At 33.8% G+C, this 26397-nt stretch overlaps 2 protein-coding genes across 3 annotated transcripts in view; both read right to left on the bottom strand.

Moving 5' to 3' along the window:
- The window catches only part of LOC134282806 (ankyrin repeat domain-containing protein 17-like), a 64637-nt gene extending 60589 nt beyond the window's left edge, over window positions 1-4048 (bottom strand). The window contains exon 1 of the mRNA XM_062765196.1: window positions 1175-4048. Within this exon, the coding sequence (XP_062621180.1) occupies window positions 1379-4033 (2655 nt within the window). The 5' untranslated portion in view covers window positions 4034-4048 and the 3' untranslated portion in view covers window positions 1175-1378. The remainder of the gene's footprint in view (window positions 1-1174) is intronic.
- LOC134282807 (uncharacterized) lies at window positions 4048-21643 on the bottom strand. 2 transcript variants are annotated; one of them, XM_062765197.1, is made up of 4 exons: window positions 21007-21643; window positions 20836-20898; window positions 6119-6163; window positions 4048-4470 (listed from the first exon to the last, which is right to left on the bottom strand). In XM_062765197.1, the coding sequence occupies exons 1-4, from the start codon at window positions 21620-21622 to the stop codon at window positions 4070-4072; spliced, it is 1125 nt and encodes a 374-aa protein (XP_062621181.1). In that variant the 5' UTR covers window positions 21623-21643; the 3' UTR covers window positions 4048-4069. The 2 variants fall into 2 exon arrangements, with proteins under 2 accessions (XP_062621181.1, XP_062621182.1); XM_062765198.1 differs by lacking the exon at window positions 6119-6163.
- Window positions 21644-26397: the final 4754 nt, after the last annotated feature.

Here is a 26397-nt window from a genome sequence, read left to right as displayed (position 1 = left end):
GTGATTAAAAAAAATATAACAAATCTTCCATCACTTTCAAAAAGACTTATTCTAAAAATTTACTTTTTTTAATTCAAAGATTTATTTCTTTTAAAACAAATGCAATATTAAACATCATATTAACAATAAGTTGATGAACAATCTTTTACAACAGAGAAAAACCACGAGAGCCAACAGGGGACAACAGAAAACGTAAAAATAAAATCTAAAAGCATTCACACAATTTTGCCTCAACTCTCATATGATACTGTAAACTCATTTTTAACCAAACAATTGACGTATTACAGCCATAATATAAAATATTGAAGTATTGAATCAAAAAATGGATCCTTATCTTTATGATGTCAAGGATGAACAGGTAAAATATAATTATTTTTAGAGAATGGCAGTTTCCACTCAATGCCATTTGTAATTAAAATTATTCCACCTTTGCAGAATGATTCAAGATGAGAGTGCAACTAAACATTTTTATTGCATGAGGAGTTGGATAATTTACATGACTTACAGCAACACATACTGACTGAAGACTGATCAAAACAATCTCTTACTGAAGCAATGCAAATATTAATGCTTATAAATATTAACAAATCAAAATTTTATGACACCTTTAAAACTGAAGGTAGAGAAAACATTGCGAATTATGTCAGGATATATACTCTTACTTTTATAATATTTGAATGTACACTATAAAGAGGTACCTTTTTCTAAAATATATCAATTCTTCATGTTAATTTGATTTACTCAGCGCTATCTTTCTCTCAGTACATTTAAGGTATTCAAACCGACAAACCCTTTACGTCTAACACAGACATCAAAACTAAACCACCATCATTATAACTTTGTCCAGAGTCACAATTCTCTCTTTTACTGAATCGCACATTTTTCTGTACAAGTAACACTTATATTAAAATGTCGCTTATCCTTAACTCGCTGAACATTCGTCTTGTTTTACCATTCAAATATCATACCTCTAGTAAATCTTCATAACATCTCACCCTCATTCGCTGTTACCAGAGGAGTAAGTATCTGACAAACCTTACTGTTTGATATTAGTCTGCTCCTATAGCAGCTACTCATATGTCCACCCGACATGATGCTGTCAGTGGTATATGATACCCATTTAGTTCACTGAGACCAGTTCCTATCCCTAGAAGCCCTATCACTACAATCCCACCTACACAAATATATCATCCATTATACGCTACTGTCTGTGGAGTATTAATGTCACTCTTTTGATCGATATCAGCTCCTGTAAGCTCCTTCACTTCACTGATATGTCCACCCTTACATGCTGCTATCAAGTGATGTATTATACTCTTTTCTGATAGATATCAGCTCCGGCTTCTAGCAGCTCTTTCACTATACTCGTATGTCCACATTAATATGCTGTTGTCAATGGTGTTTCTGCCTTATCTTGTAGAATGTTATCTGCTCCCGCTTCTAGTAACATCTTTACTACACTCATATGTCCCCTCTCACGTGCTGCTGTCAGTGGTATATTATTCTCACCTTTTTGATTGATATCAGCCCCAGCTTTTATAAGCTTCTTCACTACTCTCATATGTCCACCCTCACATGCTGCTGTCAGTGGTGTATCATACTCACCTTGTAGATTGATATCCGCTCCGGCTTCTATAAGCTCCTTCACTGCACTCATATGTCCACCATAACATGCTGCTATCAGTGGTGTAACATACTTACCTTGTTGATTGATATCAGCTCCAGCTTCTATAAGCTCCTTCACTACACTCATATGTCCACCAAAACATGCTGCTGTCAGTGGTGTATGATTCTTACCTTGTGGATTGTTATCAGCTCCGGCTTCTATAAGCCCCTTCACTACACTCATATGTCCACCCCTATATGCTGCTGTCAGTGGTGTATCATACTCACCTTGTTGATTGATATCAGCTCCGGCTACCATAAGCTCCTTCACTAAATTCATATGTCCACCCTTACATGCTGCAGTCAGTGGTGTATCATACTCACCTTGTAAATTGATACCAGCTCCAGCTTCTATAAGCTCTTTCACTACACTCATATGTCCACCCTTACATGCTGCTGTCAGTGGTGTATCATCCTCACCTTGGTGATTGATATCAGCTCCGGCTTCTATAAGCTCCTTCACTACACTCATATGTCCACCCTCACATGCTGCTGTCAGTGGTGTTTCATACTTACCTTGCTGATTGATATAAGCTCCGGCTTCTATTAGTTCCTTCACTACACTCGTATATCCCCCCTCACATGCTGCTGTCAGTGGTGTATAAAACAAACCTTGCTGATTGATATCAGCTCCGGCTTCTATAAGCTTCTTCACTACACTCATATATCCACCCTTACATGCTGCTGTCAGTGGTGTACGATACTTACCTTGTGGATTGATATCAGCTCCGGCTTCTATAAGCTCCTTCACTACACTCATATATCCACCCTCACATGCTGCTGTCAGTGGTGTTTCATGGTCACATTGTGGATTGATATCAGCTCCTGCTTCTAGTAGCTCCTTCACTACAATTAAATATCCACCCTCACATGCTGCTGTCAGTGGTGTATGATACTTACCTTGTTGATTGATATCAGCCCCAGCTTCTATAGCTTCCTTCACTACACTCATATGTCCACCCCAACATGCTGCTGTCAGTGGTGTATCATTCAACAAATATTGGGTTGTTTTACTTGTCATTTTTATATCGACATACTTGATTAAAATTTTTACAGTCTGCAAATCACCACTGTAACAACTCAATACAAATAAGCGGTCATGTTCAAAAACAGACCGACTATTTTCCTGTTTTTGATTTGTTGTATCATAAATGGAGTTTAATAAAAATAATTTGACTGTTGCATTATTTTTTTCAACATTATTTTCTCTTTTATTAGCTTTATATATTAACCTGGGGCTAAAGGAATTCCAAAATAGTTCAATCTTTGTTTCTTTGTGTAATTCAGTCTGTTTTAAAATATATTGTAGGATCTGATTGTGTCCGTAGTAAACCACCCAACTGATAACCCTCACACTGTATGTTGTTTCTCTATCATCACCATTCTCATCATATTTCTCATTCACTAACACCCTCTGTCTGCGCCATTCCCTGCTCCTCTCATTCCTCTTCTCAATCTTCTCACTCACACGCTCTCTTTTACTCACAACCTTAGATACATCTTTCTGTTCTGACAGGAATAAAGCCTTTAACTCAGTGTAAGACTTGGTCTCTAACAGCTCAATAAAAGCCTGACACACCTTAGGATGTTTCAAAATATTATTCATAAAAACATCGTACAGCTCCATATTTTCTATGTCTCTGTACAAACGCTCTGCTAACATTGGATACTTATCCTCTCTTAACCTAAGACAGAGATCAAACAAATCCTGGCTTCTTTCACTACTTAATGTTTTATTCTCCTGACCATTAAACTCTTCATTTTCAACTTGTTTACATTCAACCTCCGACTCTCCTTTATCTTCTTGTACTTTCACGTTATTAGCAATGTAACCACTGCTAATATATTGCAAAAGAAGATCTGGAAACTGAGAACCAAAATGATATGAAAGGATTTCAAATACAGAGTCATGAATAATGGTGTACTCAGTACCACAAAGTTTTGTGTAAGTCCCCTCCATAGCTGCCAATGCTTTTACAAATTTAAATGCATCAGTGTTACTTTCAACTTCACAACATTCTAATACTTTTGATTTCATCTCCCAGAAAACTGCGTTTCCAGTGTTTTTCAATATTTCTTTTGATAGTTTATTGTCATTTAACATGCACAAGACCAATGTATAATAGCATAAACTATTTTGCACTTGCATTTTATCACATTCTTCTAAAATACATTCAGCTGGACGGGTAAAGAACCTTTCAACATTTTTTCTAAATTTCTCCTCTTTTGAATATAGTTTACACAACAGAGGAAACATACCCAATGTGTCTTCCAGTAATGCAGGGGTCAACAACTCTCTATCCAAGCCGTGTTTCTGAAGGATGGCTTTTTTATCTTCATTGTTCAATGCATTTTTGGAACAATGCATCTTAATTGTGTTTTTTTCATTTGAGAAAAATGATTTTTAACATTCATTAAACACTGCTTCCCTACATGACATTAATACCTTTGTATTTCTATTGGAAGGACCTGAAATTCTTTTTTCATAGTCTATCAATGACTCTAACTTTTGCTTTTGCAGACCTAAAACACCTACCACATCATCAATGACAAAAACCTGTGGATGACGAGAGTCAGAATAATCTTCAATCTTCCTGATGTCTATAATTGGTACAACCTCGTATTCTTCCTTCTGGAGTATCAGGGCTATGTGGTGAATGGTTGCTGATTTTCCTGATCCTGGGATACCAACAAATGTCATGTAAGGTTGCTTTTTGACTTGATCCAACATTGCAGGGAAACTGTGGCTTTCACTGTAAACCCCATCTTCCTCTTTCCATAGTTTTATATCTTTTTCAAAAATATCTAAAATAAATTGTTTCAGCAGTTTATTCTATATTTTTTTTATCTTGTCAATAATGTAATTATCCAGATTTCCCAATAATTCATCGTTTAACACATGCAAAATAAGCAAATGCTTAATGAAGTATTATTTAAGAAAGATAAGTAAGCAGGGTTGAATTTGAGGAAGTGCAGCAATTTATGGATTTCTGTTCTATATTTAACGAGAGGCCCATGGGCCTTATAGTTATATATATAGTTAGCCTGAGCATCATGCAACAACTTTCCAACGATTGACTTTGGTTTATGCTTTAAACTAGACATCATGGCATTCCCAATTTTTAGAGGCACCATTGCCTAGTGACTGAGTTAAAAAGGTTTCATCGGAAGGACCAGTCTATACTCCTGTAGTGGATTTGACCCTGGTACATAAGGTTCAGCTTTTAGTGACTCTACAGGAGACGTTCTAACCACTGTTCCGTGCGAGCGACTGAGACAAATAATGTTAATTATCAAGAAAAAATAGTTCTTTTACATATACTAAAGCAAAAAATGGAGATTTTATAATGTCTTATTCCTTACACAGTTCTGAAGAAAGAAATATATATAATTTATTCTAATAATGTATTTCAGAATGTCTATTGCCACCATGGAAATATAAACAATAATGTAAATACAGCTCAATACACTTTTTAAACTGACATGGTTTTTGCACAAATTGAAGTCACATTGTTATGATGCAAAATTGTGTTACGTAACAACAAAATATATTTTAGAAATGATTTCTAACTTGATTTTGATTTTATTCCGTTACTTTAAACATAAATTACACGCAATAATTTGTAGGATTTTTACATGCTCTTCATAATATTTAATGAGAGTTTCCAAATGGTTTTTTTATGGTTTCTCGTCAAATGCAATGATCTTGGTATCCGTTCAGACATGTTAAAGCATATTTTTGCCTTGCCTTTTGATAGAAAAACAATGCGAATCATGTAACTTCTGTATTTTCTGTACATAAATATGACACTAAACGCAAGATGAAATTAGTATTTCTCATCTGTTCAACTGCTTTCCATACTAAAAGGATGGCATTTTTCAGCTTAACTTCCTGAAATATAGAATCTTGAAAGATACTTTTCAACGCAGAATTCAAAATTTTCAGACCATAAATTTAAAATACTTTTCTTTTCAATAATTACAATTAACTATGTTGAAAGATAAATAACACTTTATCATCCAATCCTTTTAAATGATTTCTTTATGCAGTTTTGTCATTTTTCGGTGCTGTATTCAAGCAAATAGTATAAAAAAATCAATTAATTTGTAAATACCTATGATAGAATCATACACATTTAACATTGTACAATCTATAAACAAATTCTTTTTACGAACATTGACTTTTGAAACTTAAGATAATGATTGTGGAGACTTTGCACCTTTAACACGAAATATTTAATAATATAATGGTTGTGTCGTGTACTGAAACTCGATAATTTTAAATTTTATTGCAAGAAAAATATGACTTTAATTTGTGCAAAAAACCCTGCCAGTTTAAAAAGTGTGTTAAACTGTACAATATTTGGTTTTGACTGAAAAAAAGTCAAGGTTAACGAATTTTGTGCAAATTATTTCACTTTGCCAGTTTTTGTTTTTGAAATCACCAACATACCTCTGACATTCAAAGGGATTACAGACTCTGGCGTTTTAATTTCACCTGAAAAAAAAAAATAAATAAGATTTTTTGGGCACCATTTTTATGAAAATTACTTTCTTTTTATTTATTTTATTTTATTTCAAAAGGTATATTAAAACAGATTTGGGCTACATCTACATCTTGTCACTGATCCGACTTATACATATTGCCATTGAACCCATTCAATAAATATACAGGGACAATTACTAATGCATATCCCCTATATTTATTTTTGGTATTGGTGGGAGGAAGTACTGTAGAAGTAGAAATATTCGTAGGGCGTTAAATTTCGTTTATTTCGTCGATAACAATTGCCACAAGAAATTTTATATGACTATATTTTGCATTTGTTTAATTTCGAAACATGGAAAGAATGGGTGGACTTAACTGGCCAGAAAAAATGCCGTAAATTTAAGTTTCATAAAATCTTTATTTTTTCCATCATATAAACCCCCAATATCTTAACTGTGTATTCATGGTACGGACGTGAATTTAAAACGATCTTTTCGAAGTAAACTAAATAAATATCTAAGGCATGGTGCCTGAAGATTTCTTGAATATCAATAGATAATCAGGGTCACGCGTTTTTATCATCTGAATTCATAGTCAGCACATGTTTGTCGGCTGTTCTTAAGAAAACTGTAGTTGTATATTAAACAAAATAATGTTATATTTAAAGGAGAAGTGCCGACAAACATGCGCTCACATTTAATTTTACAAAAAACATGTTCAAAATAAACTTCTCTCTTCCATTGTTATGACTGCGATTGACCTGTTAAATATTACAATTCGTCACGTGATGTCCACCTGCGAGTGTACTCGTCAAAAAAAGTTACATTGTATTCTTCAACCTGACCTCAATCTAAATTGTGTCTTTGAGAATGTTTTGTTGCCGTTTTCAAAATTTGGCAAATTAAATAATGTTTTAATTTGTGTGTCATCACATTTTTAAAATAATTTCATATTGACATTGCCGTAATATGCTAAACACGTATTCAAATTTTTGGAGAGAGAGAGAAAGATAGAGAGAGAGATGTCAACAATGACGCCGATCGATACCCCCGCCTCTTATAAATATTGATTGTGGGACATAAAAACCACTACGGATACATGTAGAATTCCGGAAGACGACACTCGTGTATCGTTGCTTCAATGTTGATACATAACAATAGGGCATTGTTTTTGCAATAATGTTCCACCTAATATAACCAAGTATATGTAGCTCTTTCCATTGCTTGTAATATATTTGGGATTCACTTCATTTTCAGCTTGGTAGAGGAGTCGCAAAAAGATCCAAAATAGGGCGTTAAGGTAGGTCGCGGGGTTGCTTTTGTCATCAATTTTGGTACACAATTTCAACGATTCGAGCAGTTGTTTTGTGCACATTTGATTATGACGTCAGTTACGTCACAAAGGCAACGTTACGTTGTTTCCCGTTTAATTCTCTGCAAATGACTTCAAGTATGTATGAATCAAGTATATTAATACAAAGTGCATGCTTTTGTATGTAAACCTCGTACATGTTTTATAATTGTATTTCAGTCTGAATTATGGTGTTATTATATGTAATATCTTAGGACTAATTAAATACAGTACCAAATGAAAGCAATGATTTATTTTCTTTTAAGTGTAACTAAACTGCTAGAAGTCAATCAGAATAAATCAGCGTAAAGGTTATGGCTTGCAGAAAGAAAGTTATCATGAATAAAGCGGGAAACTTGAGGGATTGTATGTGCGCACGTTATTTGAAAATCAGGGGAACATGCGTATTGTATCATAGCTACAAATAAAAGTTGGGGCGAAAATATGCGTATACTTTTCAGGACGAAATCAATCCTCATCACTAAAAATGGGTTAAATTTAATAACATGTATTTTCCTGGGGTTTTTAAAATTATCATCATCATTATTGTTTGGTTGTGATTATGTATTTAAATCTTGTGCACTCGCCTTGTTTTGCTTGCTTATAAATTGTGAAATGCATTTAAAAATCAATTTTTTTCAAACACCCTGGACTGTAAGACTTATTAAACACTGTAAACAATTTACAAGTCATTTTTTCTGTATTTTTTTTTATAACAAAAGCTCAACGTGTAAAAGCTAAATGCAAGTGTGTTTTACATTTTGTGTTTTGAAATTTGATTCAGCGAATTCGAAATTAACAAATGGTTGAGATTTTGTGGCATATACTATAGCTTGCGACTAATATAGAAAGAACATTGCAGGTACACCCCCACCCGCGCGCTTATATTCAGTATCGGGATGGTTTATTTCCTCAGTACCGGAATGTTTTTCTTACCGTTTTCAAATAAAGTGATCAAATTTTTTATTTATGCCTGAAATCCTATTGACCATGAATTTCATAAAAATACGGGAACATGTACTAATATTTTTTCACTCGCGTTGAACATTGTCGCTGCATGTTAATGTCGCTGCACGAGGATTTATATATTTATATCGTTCATTCTGACTGTTATCAGAATACGAATTTCAATAAGTTGCTGGTCATCCTAATATGTCCCTGCAATAAATTAAATGATGAATAAAATTAACTTTTGTATCGATGTCACCTTCTAATTCTTGCATATTCCAAAGGTCAAGATATTTATACTCGTACTGTTAACGTGACTACGTTCAACGAATGACGCTGTAGATATTAATAACGCCATAAACACAACATTTTAGCAGTATAACAGAAAACTTTGAAATTATTTAGCAAAAAATCTAGCGAGAAGACATATTGATTTTTTTATATTAATAGTTTTGATTTTACCTCATCTTGACACTTTGAAATTCCTCACTAATTCGTCTACGTCTTTAAAATGTTATCCAACCTTTTTAAAAGAAACTATTTTCACAAAAACGTCATTTTTCCATACATTTCAATAGTAAAGCGTGAAAAAAGTACTAACAACTATACCGCGTTTACAGTAACATTGCATTAAAACTAGGGATGTCAATTTTACTCGGACAGCTTAGTCGAATAGTCGGATGCTTTAGTCGAACGATAGTCGAATACTCGTTTAATTTTGATTTTTTTTTAAAATATCATTTTCATTGTTTGTCTTTTACAAAATAGTTTACGATATTTAACCTACGCTATCACCATTATCCAATGAATTTCTGAATTGTAAACATGCATGTAGTACAATTATAAAAACTGTTCGTCAATATGAATCCAATGTATTTAATTTCAAAATTAATATATTAGCTGCACATTTTATCTAAATGCAAAATATCAAACGCTCGAATGTGTCCTTCCTTTACATAACGGTAGTACATGTACCGCATAATTGAAGCCAATTTCTACGTGTCCGTCAATGATCTTTGACAGGTAAACAATTAAAGCGTGTCTCTTATAAAAACAAAAAGAGAGCGAGAGCTTGGGATAAATCTTAATTATGAAATTTTGTGCAAACAATCAATGATTGTATGAAATTAATATCAGAAAAAGAAAACACGGTTTAATTACTGATCATAACTCTCATACAATGTAACTGACCCCAATGTACATGTATTTACAATTTTGTAATAGCCGTTTAATTCAAAATATTCTTTCTGGATAGTTGTATCACGTCAGTTTTAGTTTGAATCTACAAAACTAAACAAATGCCCTCTCCATTTAAAACAGGAAGAGTTCATTAATTATTTATAAACATGTTAGATTTTCTTTCGTAATATGCTTTTTTGTCATTTTTGCGAAGAACTTCACTTTAGGAAAGTTTCACTTGAAGTCTGTGTAAATGTTTGACTGATTTGGCATATGATACACCATGTTTGATGTTACACTGCAGAGTACAAGTTCTGTTTCACATAACCTTGATAACACTGTTTACCTTTTTTTAAGCTATACCAAAACTGTAGATTTTGAAGACATGTTCGCCGAACATACATCGATGTACAAATAATTTCCTTTGAGCACTTATACCATACCCTTAATTTTACATAGGAAAATATTCATCTGTAAATAATGAAATGGGCAAATATAAGTTTATTGCCTTGAATTCAAAATTACTTTGATGAAACACATTTTTAACGAATAACCGACTAAAGAAATTTTAGTCGATAGTCGGTATGATCGAACGATAGTCGAGTACTCGAATATTCGTTGACATCCCTAATTAAAACTACGTACATATGTAGGTAAATTTAATAAAAATTGCAGATATTACGCTATGAATTCTAAGGAACATTATATCAAATTTTTAGGATATGTTTTCTCGTAAGAATTTTTATGCAGTAACCCGCGACCTACCTTAAGTCCACCCATTTTTTTTATGTCCACGAAACATTTTTAGATAACAAATAAAGAACTCTAATGCCCACGAAAATTTATCAACAGTATATGAGCAGTCAAAGTTTGAATTTTTAATTTTAAGCTGAACTCTGAGTTTCAACACACTTCACTCCAGTTAATTTGCAGCAGATGGATCTAATACAGCACTCATCAACACCTATTTATAGTCACCTTCCAAACAAGAGACCCATGGGCCACATCGCTCACCTTGGAAGCTTTTACCATTCTGTTCATAACCAGATATCCCCCTTGTAATACATATTGTGACCCACCCTACCCAACTGATCATAATTTAGACAATTTGAAATATACACTTCCATAGGATTCTTTGATTCCCAATTGCAAACATTGATTCCCCATTGTGGCCCCGCCCTACCCCCTGGGGGTCATGATTTGAACAATTTGAAATCTAAACTACCCCAGGATGCTTCCACATAAGTTTAAGATTTTCTGGCCTAGTGGTTCTTGAGAAGATTTTTTAAAATTGTTCCTATATACAGTGAAACCTGTCTAATCCGACATACACTGGGAGACAAAAGCTCACTTGAGCCTTCAGCTCAGGTGGGCTAAAAATGGTTGATTTATTTTTACTCTCTACATTGTCAACTGGATATCATTGAGATGGTGGCCATCTCAAAGGACCCCGCTTTTAGCAATGAACATGAAAATGTAACGTAGCTGAAAAGGGTTTATTTTAAAGGTGTTTAGAAAAAATGGGCCAAAAAGTATTACTTCCTGAAAAATAATACAATTTAAAAACTTTTAGAAATGTATCCTCTATAAAAATTGTTGCATATCCTCTATCATAATATGGAAGGAAAATCACAAATGTTCCATATCCAATCAATTTGTTTGAGGCTGAGTGGACTTCAGGAAAAGAAATTACTCAGCGAACAAAGACTTTAAAACGAGAGGCTTTTTTTGACCTTGACCCTTGACCTAGAAACTTTGTTCAAGATCATCACTGCACATTCACTGACCAAAGACACTCTGTAAGTGACGTTTGAGCAACACTGGACAAATAGGAGAAAAAATACGCTGCAAACAAGGATTGACACATAATTCTGCTCTGGTCTTAACCTCTGACCAAGAAACATGGTTCAAGGTCACTGCACATCAGTTATCTAAAGGCACTCTGTGGGTGAAGTTTGAGCCAGATTGGACCAATGAGAAGATATAACCTTGACAAGGATATTTCAGATAATTCTGCTATGACCTTGACCTCTGACCTAGAAAATGGTTCAAGATCACTGCACATTACATTTAGTTACCCAAAGGCACTGTGTTTGTGAAGCATGGGCCAGATAAAGCCAAGAAAGTGAAAATATGCTCCAAAGAATTTAATTAGAACGGCTATTTTTGACCCTTGACACTTGACCTTGAAACTTTCCTCAAGGTCATTGCACACCCTCTACCCAAAAGACAATCCACAGGTAAAGTAAGAGCCAGATTGAGCCACGGAAAGAGATGTTATGATCCAGACAAGGTTTTTTCATATAATTCTGCTATGACCTTGACCTTTGACCTAGAACCATGATTCAACTTCACTGCACACTACGTACCCGAAAGCACTCTGTGGGTGAAGTATGAGCCAGATTGGGCCAAGGAGAGAGAAGATATGCTCCGGCCAAGAATATTTCATAAAATTCTGCTTTGACCTTGAACTTTGACCTAGAAGCATGGTTCGAGGTCATTGCACACTGGTTACCCAAAGGCACTCTTTGGGTGAAGTATGATCCATATTGGGCCAAGGAGAGAGAAGATATGCTCAGGCGAAGAATTTTTCATAAAATTCTGCTATGACCTTCATCTTTGACCCAGAAATATGGTTTAAGATCACTGCACACTGGTTACCCAAAGGCATTCTTTGGGTGACGTATGATCCAGATTGGGCCAAGAGAGAAGATATGCTGCAGACAAAGATTTTTCATATCACTCTGTTATGACCCTAACCTTTGACCTAGAAACATGGTTCAAGGTCACTGCACACTGTTAAGTTGTGGAAACAGCAAAAGAAGGAGCACATGGTTAGCAATATTTATGATATTACAATTTTCATCAAAGGCCTGAAGGGCCTGCGAGATGACTCGCTCAAGTCAATTGAGCTTTTTCATACAATCATATGGGCACCATACCTGAATATATTCGGTTTATTTTGCATCTTAAGAGATTGAATATTATATGTCTGATACATGTTCGGTTCATAAATAGAGTGTATATATTGCGTTTCCTTTATATATACAGGTTGGCACTAATGGGCTTCCATATTGTTTTGACTGGATTCTATAATGAATTTCAGCACATTAGCTGAAGTGGTCAGTGTTATGGGATAATTAGGTTAAAGATTCCCACAGCAAATCTGGATTCTAAATATAGATTTTCAGCAACAACTAGCTGCAGCTAATGAGAGCATCAGGTGTTTGTGTTAGAGAGTATTCTAAGTCAATTATAAATAAACTTCAGATGGGAAGATTAGATCCGCCTAACATGCTTGAACATATATTCATACGCAGTAATTTTACATCATACAGGTATTTAATCAAAAATTTCTTTAAAAGCATATGAGGCAAAAATAATGTTACAGTATGAAATTTTATTCAGTTTTTACCTTTTACCTCTTAAGTTTATAAAATCACTCAAACCAAAGCATTTTTTGCTAGAACTATTATATTTGGCGTATGGATCACCTTGATGAATGCGTGAAAATTTTTACAGCTCTGAAACGGCTATGTCGACAGGGAGTAGCTCGCTACGCGAGCCAACTCAAAAACATTGAGAAATAAATCTAGAATGGAGTGCACTTTTTTGTGCCCAATAAATATACAGTTTTTTCAATGGGTGGCACTGTAGCTGTCCGGTTTATCAATATATTTTTTCCGGAGAGCTACAGATCTGCAGCTAATAGAAGATATGCTCCGGACAAGGAGGATTTTTCATAAAATTCTGCTATGACATTGACCTTTGACCTAGACACATGGTCCAAGGTCACTGCACACCGGTTACCCAAAGGCACTCTGTGGGTGAAGTATGAGCCAGATTGGGCCAAGGAGAGAGAAGATACGCACCGGACAAGATTTTTCAATAATTCTGCTATGACCTTAACCTTTGACCTAGAGACAAGATTCAAGGTCACTGCACACCGTTTACCCAAAGGCACCCTGTTGGTGAAGTATGACCCAGATTGGGCCATGGAGAGAGAAGATATGCTCCTAACAAGCGATCTCGGACGGACGGACAGAAGGACGGACAGACTGATCACTATAGGGCAAGGGGGCCCTAATTATATATGTGTAACTGCATGTGGATTTTTTCTAATTCGTATAAAATTTATATAGTTCAAACTCTTGTTAATATAAAAATTAAACACCAATAAATTATGCTCCCTTCTCTAATGATGTATTTAAATGAATGAATGAACTGCTGTCAGCTGCAAATATGCGCGAGCATACTATGCATTTATAATTTTAATATGTGTTGTATTTTCTAAGTTTTTATTTCTTACTATTATATTCAGCACTCATTCATATAGATACAACTTATTTATCAAAATTGATGTGTTATATGTAAAGACTCGTTTATGTACGGGTCGAAATAAAGTTACTGTTCTGTTATATTGCAAATGTTTTCAAAGGGGCAGGGTTGGTGTGTGTGGCCATTTTCAGACTATTTTGACATCCTTTAGAAGAGCTTAAACGTACTTGGACACAGATTTGAAGTCAATATTTTTTCTATAATATTACAACATATATATCTTAATAGCATTTCACACAAAAAATAATTAAAAATCTTATTTCATTTGAAAGTTATTAAAACTTAAAATTTTTTGGCGGGTTGATTGACACATCCTTGCACTTTCACAAATTTTAACCTTATTCTTAATCCTCAGGAAAAGTGGCAATCTTGTTGTGTATTAATGAGAAATATTAAGGTTTCGTCAAAGGTCAACATGTCCAAAAATTTATTTTCACAATAGCCCCAAAACTATGTTAGGTATAAAGTTTAAACTTTAACAGTTTATAAATTTTTCATTGATTAACAGATTGAAAATATCACTTGATAAAAAAATACTTGGAATAATATTAATTGAGAAAACTTCTTCTAAAAATGCATATATTTTCAAAAAAATACACCTAATTAATTCCGTGCTCTTAGTGATAACCATCATTGCAGGAACAAAATATGTTTATCAATGAAGGGCAAGTTGGACTTGGATAGCCTCTGGAAAGTTGTTTTCCCTGTTTATTTTGTCCAAATGTTAAGACTAAGATTGAAAGTAGATTGCAAATGGCAGATTCTATAGGGATCTTGTCTTTATACATGGCATGCTTTCAATAACAGCCTTTCAGAGACCATTCACGTCCAACTTGCCCTTCAATAATAAACATATATTATTTCTACAATGTTGGTTTTCACAGAAAGGACAAAATTAAGCAGGTGCATTTTTCTTAAAATATGCATATTTTCTGATACAATTTTTCTCAAAATATATCTTTTTTTAAAATATTTGTAATCATGCGATACTTTCTATTTATCAATCAAAGATATATTTATAATCTGTAAACATTTTGACTTTATACCACACATAGTTTTGGAGCTATTGTTAAAATAATTTTTTAGACATTTTGAACTTTGACGAAACCTTAAAACTTTTATCCAGAAAAATAGTTTTATTCCAAGTACAAATGTTAGAAAGCGAAACTCCCTCACTAATATCGTCATTCCTAACCAAGGGTTGCTTACAGAGTGTAGCAAATCAAGCACACCCGTGTTATGTACACAGTTTTTGTAAACAGGGCTCGAGTTCTGTTATTGTTTATATTTACAATTCACCGGGTGCGTTCAAACGTCACAGTCTGCTTACCACAACTGCACGGACTGACAATATATTGTGTGTTTGTTTTGCTTTCGAACATGTCTACTCTGAATTTTATGGATTATAGTATTAATATTTTTTCATTTATACACAACGAGATTGCCTCTTTTCCTAAGGATTAAGAATAAAATTAATTTGTGAAAGTGCAAGGATGTGTCAATCAAGAATAAGTGTAGACTTAGAATTTTTACCCTATACTTGACTCCTCTCAAGGAGCATTATGGGTAGGCAAGGTAACCAATCAAAAGTTTGTCTCTGCAGAGATGAGCAACAAGAATTTGAAACTAAGCTAGTGTCTGTGAAAAGATGTTGGAGGAGATTTCAGATTTATTTTGAGTATGCCTTCACATCTGAGGTACAACAAGTAAGTTCAATTCATATAATCTCTCTATTTTAACTTCCTTTGCCTGAAATTTTGAATCAACTGACTTGGTTGCTTTCAGATTTCAGATGGATATGGAGATAATGAACAGTATTCAAGTCCATAAAACAATACAAAATAAGAGCAGAGCAAACATGGACCCCCGAGACATCAGAGGTGGGATCAGGTGCCATGGAGGGATGAGCATCCCCTGCCGACGGGTCAAACCCCCCGAGTGCTCCTTGTCATGATCAGAAAATAACGGAAAAAATCCGTTGTCAATTCAGTGAATAAATAATGGACTAACAATTGGTATGAAAAACGTCAGTTAGCATTTGACTCAATGATAATTTTATTTGCTGACAAGGTAATTGTATTGACCATAGAACTTACGAAATTATGACTTTAAACGAGACTGCTGAAACCCTTGTTTCATCAACCTGTTTATCAATAATTTACCTCGTTTTAGAAATTGTTCATACGTAGAACATGCTCTTGCGTATCGAATCAATTGAGATATATATACTCCTTATGCAGGTGATGAAGGTATATTACTGCATAAGTAAGGGAAGTTGATAAAAAAATTAAAGTCATCACGTTTATCATATAGCTTGGTTGTTAGATTACCATTAATAATTTCTTTTTCCAGTGAAATATCCAAGTATGAAACAGAATTGTCAGACTCAGTGGTATCTTTTATCTCAAGCTCATCAGGATATATCGTATCGACGTAGGAATGGAAATTACCATTCTTAATTGACAATACGTCGTCGATATATCTAAATGTCGAGTTGAAGGCCACAGCAAATGTTTTCTTCTTTTCACGCATAAGATTTTGCATAAATTCTGCTTCATATGAATATAAAAATAAGTGTGCTAATAAATTTGAAGAAAATTCAAGGTCATTAAATTTTGTTGCCATTTTGTTTAACATTCTTGTTTGTAAACTGAATTAAAATGTAAAGTTTGCATCATCATAGAAATGTCATATGAAAGGGATTTTTTCATAACATTTAAGATTGATTATTTCATATAAAGTGCAGAAACATATGCATATGTAAAAAAAAACTTTGAGCATATACAACCATCGCATGATTTGAAAGTTTTGTTCTAAATTAAGATTTTATAGGTAGCATTGTACTTCACTTATAAGTGACTTATAGTCGACTAATATTTGATTAAGTATGAACAGCTAATACTTGACTTATAAGTCACTTATAATCAATTATATGTGACTATATTTGCATAAAGCATAAGTGGCTAATACTGGATTATGAATAAATTATAGATCAAGCAGCTCATTTGCATATAAAATCTTAAAGAGTAACTTATTATTCACTTATAACTTAAATGTATCAGTGAAGTTTAAGTCCAGAATAAACAACTTAAAAGTAAAAGAATAAATCACTTCTAAGTCACTTATCAGAAATTTCCGACAAGACAATAAATTAAAATAAAGAGATTAGAGAGATATTTAATTCTTGTGCCAAATTCCCAGGAGATAAAGATAACACAAGCTTGATCATATATGCCAAAACAACTTCCCACAACAAACTCATTAATTTATCTTCAAATATTTACATCCACTGAATATTTTCTCCTTTATCTCTTAAGAAATCCCATTGCGTTCATCACTGCATAAACTACAGTTGGCATGTCGCCTGTACAGATTTCTTAATCAGTAGCTGTTCCATCAATGAAACGTATAAGGACGTTCGCATCATTAAAATATTAATTAATCTTTTTAATCCTACTTTAATTGATTATTTAAACAGATATAAATATAAACAATAAAATGCTTTCTTTGTTTGTTGTTACTGGAATGAACGGTCGCAGCTATTGCAGAAAAAATTTACATAACCCGCGTATAAACCCGCTTACGCGGGTTATGTATTTTTTCTGCAACAGCTGCTTCCGTTCATTCCAGTATAAACAAACAAAGAAAGCATTTTATTGTTTAAATAGATGCATGTCCACTCATTACTCTCAAGGAACAAATAGATTTACATTATTTGTGTAATGTTAAAAAATGTTTTTAACACTTGCTGATATTTCTAATTTTCAGTTTTAATGAGCTGTAGCTCACATTGTTGTACAGATGTTCAAGATTTTATGTCTCAAACCTTACAAATAAACCCACAATTATCAGCAGGAACTAGAACTGTCTAAACGGGACAAAAAACCCCCGCTGGGTTTTTCAGAAGTAAGTTTTTCCATAATAAAGATATGTATCAAACACGAATTATGAAATTTTTCTTCCAGTGACCTTGAACTTCCCCCAAATGACCTTGGGTCAAGGTCATGACACACCCTTGGGTCATGGGCAATCTTATTGTGAAATGAAAATCTATCAAGTTTATCCATAAAAAAAGATATGGACCGGACACAAATTATGAAATTTTTCTTCCAGTGACCTTGAACTTCACCAAATGTTCTTTGGTCAAGGTCATGACACACCCTTGAGTCATGGGCAATCTTTGTGTAAAATGAGAACCTACCAAGTTTATCCATAAAAGATATGTATCAAACATGAATTTTGAAATTTTTCTTCCAGTGACCTTGAACTTCCCCAAATGACCTTGGTTCAAGGTCATGACACACCCTTGGGTCATGGGTAATCTTGGTGTGAAACAAAAACCTACCAAGTTTATCCATAAAAAAGATATGGACCAGACACGAATTATGAAATTTTTCTTCCAGTGACCTTGAACTTCCCCAAATAACCTTGGGTCAAGGTCATGACACACCCTTAGATCATGAGCAATCTTAGTGTGGAGTAGTAGATTCTAACGTCCCTCTGTAAGAAAGATATGGACCGGACACGATTGCACAGACAGACGGACAGACGGACAGACAAACAGACGGACAATGTGATTCCTATATACCCCCACAAACGAAGTTTGTGGGGGGTATAATTAAAAAATATAGCACCTTTAAAATGCAGTTTTGTTTAAGATGGTCGTACAGTTAATTGGGAATTGGCCTGTTCCAAAAACTTTATCTTGTTCCCTAATCAATAAAATGTCTTTCATTTCCTACATCCAAGGCAAGCCTGAAATTGTCTCATCTGTGCAAGTTAAATTCAAAAAGATCATTTTATATAGAGCTACTCCAAGAAAACTTGAAAACTTATGGAGAGCTTTGGAAAATGAAGGTCAAATCAAGCATCCGAATCAAGTTTGGTAGTGTCCATCCCTAGAAGCATCATCCATACAAATTTGGCCCAGACAGGGCTTATAATTACTTGGGAATGGACCTGTTCGTGAAATTCTTAGTGGGACGCCAACACCAGGGATATAACATTTAAGCTCATCTTAGATAGAGACTTCATATTTGGAATGCATACTTCACTTATCAACTTCTCTCAAATGACAATGACCAATGACCTAGTGACCTTGACTGTGACCTTTATGCTAAAAATATGTTATTTTATCTTTGTTGACGCCGGGCACATAGTGTTTCACAAACACATCTTGTTTCGAAAATACAATAAAATTCGGAATGGGACTATCTCAAAACTGATGTGTGCAGACCGGAATGAATGACATGATTTATAACCCACACTCCAAAGTACCGCAGAACAATTATCATTCCTCCATACCACCTGATTCCATCTCTGATGATTTAGAGGTCCGTGGGTGTTTTGCTCCTATATTTTTATAATTGTTAAATGGGCTTATGATCTTGAATACTGTTCGTTATCTCCATGTGTTTTATCAATTGCTTTCACATCCAAAACACTTTATTGTATATAGTTTTTGTCGTGTCTGTCTGTCTGACTAGCTGTCTTTCTGTCTGTTTGTCCGGAAAAAAATGTTACCTCGCCCATAACATTTAATTTAGTGCACACACATATTGCACATGTGTATTTCTTGTGAAAAGACTTTCTTTGGATACCACCAAATTTGATCTTTTGACCTTGGAGTTTGACCCAGTTTTACATGAAATTTTTAAACATTTCCTATGGCAATATCTTTTGAACAGTAGATACCAAGACATGTATACTTTACATATGTATTTCTTGCTTAAAGACTTTCATTGGATACCAACAATCTTGACCCTTTGACATTGACCTTGTAGATTTTTGTATTTGTGAAAAAAAATTTAACCTTGGCCATAACTATTTAATGGTAGAGGATAAGACTTTCATTCTTCATATATATATGCAATCATTGTGAGAAGACCCTTCATTGGATACCAAGAAGTTTGACCCTTTGACCTTGACTTTTGAGTCTGATCTACTTTAAAAAAGCAAACCTTGAGAATACATTTTAAAAGGTTAGGGCTAGTGCTTTCATAATTTACATATTTAAATCTTGTGACAAGACCTTTCATTTGATAACAAGAACTTAGACCCTTTGACCTTGGAGTTTGACCTACTTTAAAAAAAATTAATCTTAGCCATAACATCTGAACGGTTAGGGCTAGGGATTCTTCAAAGCAGTTTAAAAAACTTAAGTTTTATCTCTAACAAGAGGCCCATGGGCTACATCGCTCACCCGAACATTGTGGCTAGGAAAAATTAGAAATTGGTTTACACTACTACTGGAAAGTTTAAATCCAAAAGTTTGGTCCCAACCTACCACTGGGGTTATGATTGAAACAAACTTGAATGTACACTACCTGGGGATGCTTCCATATAAATATGAGCAATTATGTCTTTGCTGTTCTTAAGAAGAAGATTTTTAAAGAATTTTCCTATATAAAACTTTGGTTGGCCATTTTGGCCCCGCCCTACCCCCAGAGGTTATGCTTTGAACAAACTTGAGACTGCACTACCTGAGGATGTTTCTCCATAAGTTTCAACTTTCCTGGCCCAATGCTTCTTGAGAAGAAGATTTTTAAAATATGCCACCATTTGTCATTTATTCCCAATTATCTCCCCTTGAATGAGGGCATGGCACTTCATTTAAACAAACTTGAATTCCCTTCACCCAAGGATATTTTGTGGCAAGTTTGGTTGAAATTGGCCCAGCTGTTCTTGAGAAGAAGTCGAAAATGTGAAAAGTTTACAGATGGACAGACAGACGGACATCGGACAAATGTGATCAGAAAAGCTCACTTCAGCTTTCAGCTCAGGTGAGCTAAAAAGCTCACTTGAGCCTTCGGCTCAGGTGAGCTAAAAACGTAATTCAGTTTTCTCTTTAATATAAATGTACTTACCAACAATTTTCAGCATTTTATTGTGATTTTCAATTCTATCCGTTTCACTTTCTTCTAATTTTCCTGGAAGAAAAAAAATAAAGCAAGCATTAACTGCAGAAACAAATTCAAACATTGTTTATTAAAAGAATTATTCATAGGTTAAATGTCAAACTTTGTCATCTTAATTACGTTTCAGGCCTTGGACCATTTTTCTTGTTTCTGCATCTTCTTCAGCTTGTTTCCTAAGTTCTTCTATGTAATGGCAGTCACGGACAGGGTCCATTGTCTCATGTCTCAAAAAGTCCACCTCTCTTTCAAACTGGTTTCCATTATTTAGGAAAAAATCAAGGTCTACGACTGCTGATCTGACAGTGGACCAGATTGTGTTGAAATCAGAATTGGAGAGGACGGGACTAGAAGAATGAACACACTGATTTCTGGCAATACGAATCCTCTCAATGTTGGCAGAGAGAGATCTGTCTGTAGGGTCTGGATCATTTCCCCAGCCATTGTTGTGTGGCGGTATACCACAAATGTTTCTAAGTAGTGTGTACAATAAGGAAATGTCCATATCATGATAGTTTCCTGTATAACTACTACCTCTGGGTAAAATAAGATTCATCTGTTGGGCTGTCAGACGGGGCAGATTACTCCTGTTGTGTTTCAGAACGTGTGTGAATGTTGGTAGAGGTACATGGTGAAGTAAAACATCACGTAACTCATCTGTACATGGACCCAGGAGAAGCCGACAGGCTCTACAGGCATTTGTCGTCTCCTCTGTAGACGCGTAAGAGGAGGAGGCCATAATGCTTTTCTGAAATGTAACAAACAATCCAAAAATTTGATAATAAACAAACAAATTAGAACTATCTAAAACTACACATTGCTCATGCACTAAGGCAACTAGTAAAATTGCTTAAATTAAAATACTGTTCACTGATTTCAGCCTGTTTGCTAGAGTGCCATACTGCAAATTTACGACTCGTTAGAATGTTATGTATGTACATGTGTATATTTTTTATGTCTTTTGTTTAGTAGAAAAGATAAGACTACATCAATTCAAGAATTAAAATAATGTGTCCAAATGAACATTTAACTTTGTAGTTGTGTTACTTTATGTACACAGTAACAAACCCGCATGCCATATGTGACCTCAAAATACTTCCTCAATAACAAAAGATTTTTTTTCAAAAATATAGTTTTTAAGATTTATAAAATTAACAATTTTTGTACTCGGTGATTTGATCTAATGACCTAAAGTAAGGGTCCTATTATATCCTAGAAACAAAAAGAATCACTACAAGTTGTTGTACAAGTATGATCTTCTAAAGTTATTGCACCGTTAAATTATGGAAACTCTTATCACGAAATTTTGTGTCAGACATTCTTATTTTTCGCTACGTCAAAGTTATGACCAAAGCAAGAATTTCCTCGTGCATTTGTATTTTTTAAATGTCTAATTGATCTTAGGAAAGTGTCAGATCATTTATTAATACCAGTTGTGTCTTCAGTAAATGTTTTCCTAGATCTTTTAGTTATTGATAGATAGAATTTAATAACATTGAACCCGGTAACATTGACAAAGATTACCATAGAGTCAATCTAATTAAAATTAGATGTTAGATCCGATCGCATACTCGCTATACTAACAATTTTCACGAGTGTTTTTTCTAAAACGAAAGTAGACTTTAAAACATTATATTATATAATTACCATTAGCATTGTTATTGGACCTTATCTAATACCTAACATCATTTGAATCATTTTTCTGGCAGCAAAATTTATTAAATAAAATGTGTCTGTACCTTCAAGTTACTGTGCATGAAAACGAAAGTTCGCCACTATGCACTTTGTTTTATTTTATTCGTTTTAATTACTGATGCTTAAAGACTTACCTGGTATTCTTTAATACTGTATGGCTTCTTTAAAATATTAAAAATGCATTTATCTGTAGACAATATTCCGAAATTGAATCCCAAGACACACCAACCAAAGGTTCATTTTACTTCTCCACCTCCGTGCTTTCCATTTTTCAAAGCATGATCTAAGCGGTTGCCACTGATTTTGGCCCTCGAATATTTCACTCTTTCTTAGATAATTGAATTTAATTAATCCATTTTAATGGATATCAAAGTGTACGGTCTACTAGGTAATAGGTCAGTGTCCCTTTTGACGCTTCTATCAAAGTGACAATGGATTTAACAGTGTAAATGTCATCAATGTCAATACGATTTCAGTATGAATATTATATTTTTAAAGAGTCAAAATCAGCAAGCATCGAGCATTGAATGGAAAGTCAAAATTTTATTTTTTCAAAAGCTTTTGGTATATGAAAGATTTTGTCCTACCTAATGCTAAAACACAATTAAATTTTTTATCGAACGTATGAAGGGACTGGTATCCAAGGAAATTCATTTCCTTAGCAACGGACTCATAAATCCTTATGAAAATCAATGATTTTTAGACATTTTTCTATGAATATGTCTTCTGAACGTGATAAGATATGGTATTTTGGTTACTTTATTTGTTGAAAGATGGAATTACTTTATTCTTAAAAAACAGGAAAAACAAAATTTCTGTAGTGATATTGTTGCCATGACAACGGGAAAAGAACATGGCGACAATGCTTATTAATTTTGAAAAGAATTACATATGTTTATCACCATATACACAAAATCTACAACCACAGCTGGAAAAATGAATGCTGTGATCTTGTTAGGGGTTATCTATATGTCATATCTATACAATAAAATCTGCAGGCAACTTTAGCAGAAAAAAGTTACAAATGGTTGAAATGTGTGACAATCTGGCATTTATAAGCTTTTTTGAAGGGGTCGGGGTAAATTGAATACATGTACAGTGTTCATTATATTGGTCATATTGGTCTGATCAAAGCATACTCATAATTTTACTATTGTTGATAAATAAATGCACATTAAATTTCAAAAGGAATTCATATTCCTCACAAACGAAACTTGGAAATAAAAGAGGGGGGGGGGGAGGGTTATAGGAATCACCTTGTCACATATCCATATGTATGTAAAATTTTGACTTGTCCATAACATTTCAATGAAGCCCCACTGAAAGTTCAAACTTGATATTAAGATTGCTTATGATCTGGAGATGTGTCCAAAACTTGACCCAAGGTCATTTTGAACAAGTTCAAGGTCATTGGTAGAATAGTGCAATCTTTGCCCATTCTGTAATATTCTAATGAAAAGACTTGAAGTTTCATCTAGGGGATTATTATTTGAGCTGTGGGTTTGTCATGACCTTGACCAAAAATTCATTTGGACACCTTTGACCTTGACTCAACAACATAGCTTTTTCAAGGTCACTGCAGTAAAAGTGTTCTATTTATGAGTTTCGTACATTAACATATTTTACTTCGAATGAAGAGAAATTGGAAGTTTGTGTTCTACACAAAGGTTTTACTACCTATGACTTGAGTATATGTCATAGTCATTTGGGTATGTAAATCAGCAGTAGCAAAATGTTAAAAAGGTTTAAAATAAATATTTGGACCTTTTTTGTAATAAAAAAAAAACGTTTTATGTTATACCAGGAGGGTTGATATCATTTTATGAGCTCGCTCATAATAATTCTAGTTTATGAGAGAGAGAGTCACTATGACAGCTCACATAATTTTAATATAAAACCATATCAATCAGCCATCTCAACATTACCTGATGTTTAACCCCCCCCCCCTTAAGTTTGGAGAATTTCTCCACTTTTTTTCTTGCAGTTCTTTTATGCCTACCCCACACCATGCACTTTCAAAAATGATACCATGTCTGTCAGAACGAATGACTGCAACTTTTGGTATTGAACCTACGATATATTCTCCTGCTGTCCTAATTAAGAAACAATATTGCAAGACACCTAAGATCCCAGTAGCTGCTGGTACCTAAAATAAAAATCTGGAAGGGCTATATATATATATATATATATATATATATATATATATATATATATATATATATATATATATATATATATATATATACGGTATATGAATGTCTAAACTTGAACTGGCCCTAAAAGATATTTCATATTAATAACCCTAAATGGGTAATCTTTTGAATGGCATATATCGAAATTTTTGTTGTATTTATATTTACGTAAAAACATTTTGAAAACAATGTAGAAATCAGAAGAGAATGACAAATATGAATATTTTTTATATAATACCTAGAGATACAAAACATAAATTTGAGGAACGTGTCGTCTGACTTTAAACTAGCCCTCTTTCTGTTTTGAAATTAATTCTTTCTGTTTTGAAATTAATTGATTGATCATTTAAAATGACCTCGTTTTAATTATGACACTTCAAAATGCAGAATATAAAGATATGTTTCAGATTCTTCTACTATCTACTTATGAATCTGCATGCCAAAAATTGATAGTTATTAGATTTACATCAACAAAAATGCTAACAGACAAACCAAGAATGTTACTTTTCGATTAAACATTTTTATTTGATCCACTTTCATGAATACACTGTACAATTTATGGATCTATTTTCTGGATCCTTGAGTCTCCAGTAACACTATCCACTCACTTCCAGCATCAATGGTCTGTACTGTAATAATGTATTCTCATAATCTGAAAACGTGATTAAATTAAAATGTAATAATATTATACAGCTTTGCCTTCATATACTTGGAACCATTTCTAGTTAAGCTTGAGGAAAGATGCAAAGCATGTTTATTGGAATCAATTAAATTCCAAAAAATCTCAATGGTTTATCATTTTATTTTAAAATGTTTTTACTAATGTATTATTTACATGTTTTTCCTGTCTAATTCTATATCAGCTCATCCAATTCTGTTTCTTTCCGAGTTTGGCTTCAAAGTGCCGAATTTCATTCTATAAACAGAAGTATACAACACAAAGTTGAGACCGTATTGATCTTAGATATTCTTTAAATTTAAAAACTTGCGACTAAAAGGTCAACTGGTTCCATAAGTTTTGTAAAAACTCTAAATTATGTTTTTTATTTCTTTCCAATACCCCCCCCCCCCCCTCCAAAGAAAAAATGGAATATAGATATTCATTTTATAAATTTACGTGCTTTAAATCTATTGATGCTTATCACTTGAACCTAGTTGACCTAAATTAGTTCAGTGGTACCGGAGAAAATATTAGCTGAATATGAGTTTTCTTTTATTACTAAACACCGGATGAATTAGCAAAAAGTTATTAGATCTATTTTTTAGAATTAATTATGTTCCCCAAACGAAGTTGGGGAACATATTGTTTTTACTCTGTTTCTTATTATGTTCCCCAAACGAAGTTGGGGAACATATTGTTTTTACTCTGTTTCTTATTATTATTATTAAGGTCTTTCGTCTTCAGCGGAAGACCTTCTTGTTATTCTTAGGTTTCCTTTTCACTTTTATTATTAAGGTCTTCCGTCTTCAGCGGAAGACCTTATTGTTTTCTTCGGTTTCTTTTTCACTTTTATTATTATTTTTTTTTTTCTTACCGATTTTGTGCACGCGATTTCTCGAAAACGGCTCAACGAAATCTTATGAAACTTTCAGGATGAATGGAACATCACTTGAACCTTATGCGTTT

The sequence above is a fragment of the Saccostrea cucullata genome, unplaced genomic scaffold, assembly GCF_032062105.1.
Source record: "Saccostrea cucullata isolate Sc308-1 unplaced genomic scaffold, CSIRO_AGI_Scuc_v1 ctg1157, whole genome shotgun sequence".
Taxonomy (NCBI): Eukaryota; Metazoa; Mollusca; class Bivalvia; order Ostreida; family Ostreidae; genus Saccostrea; species Saccostrea cuccullata.
This window is presented reverse-complemented; position numbering and strand designations above follow the sequence as displayed.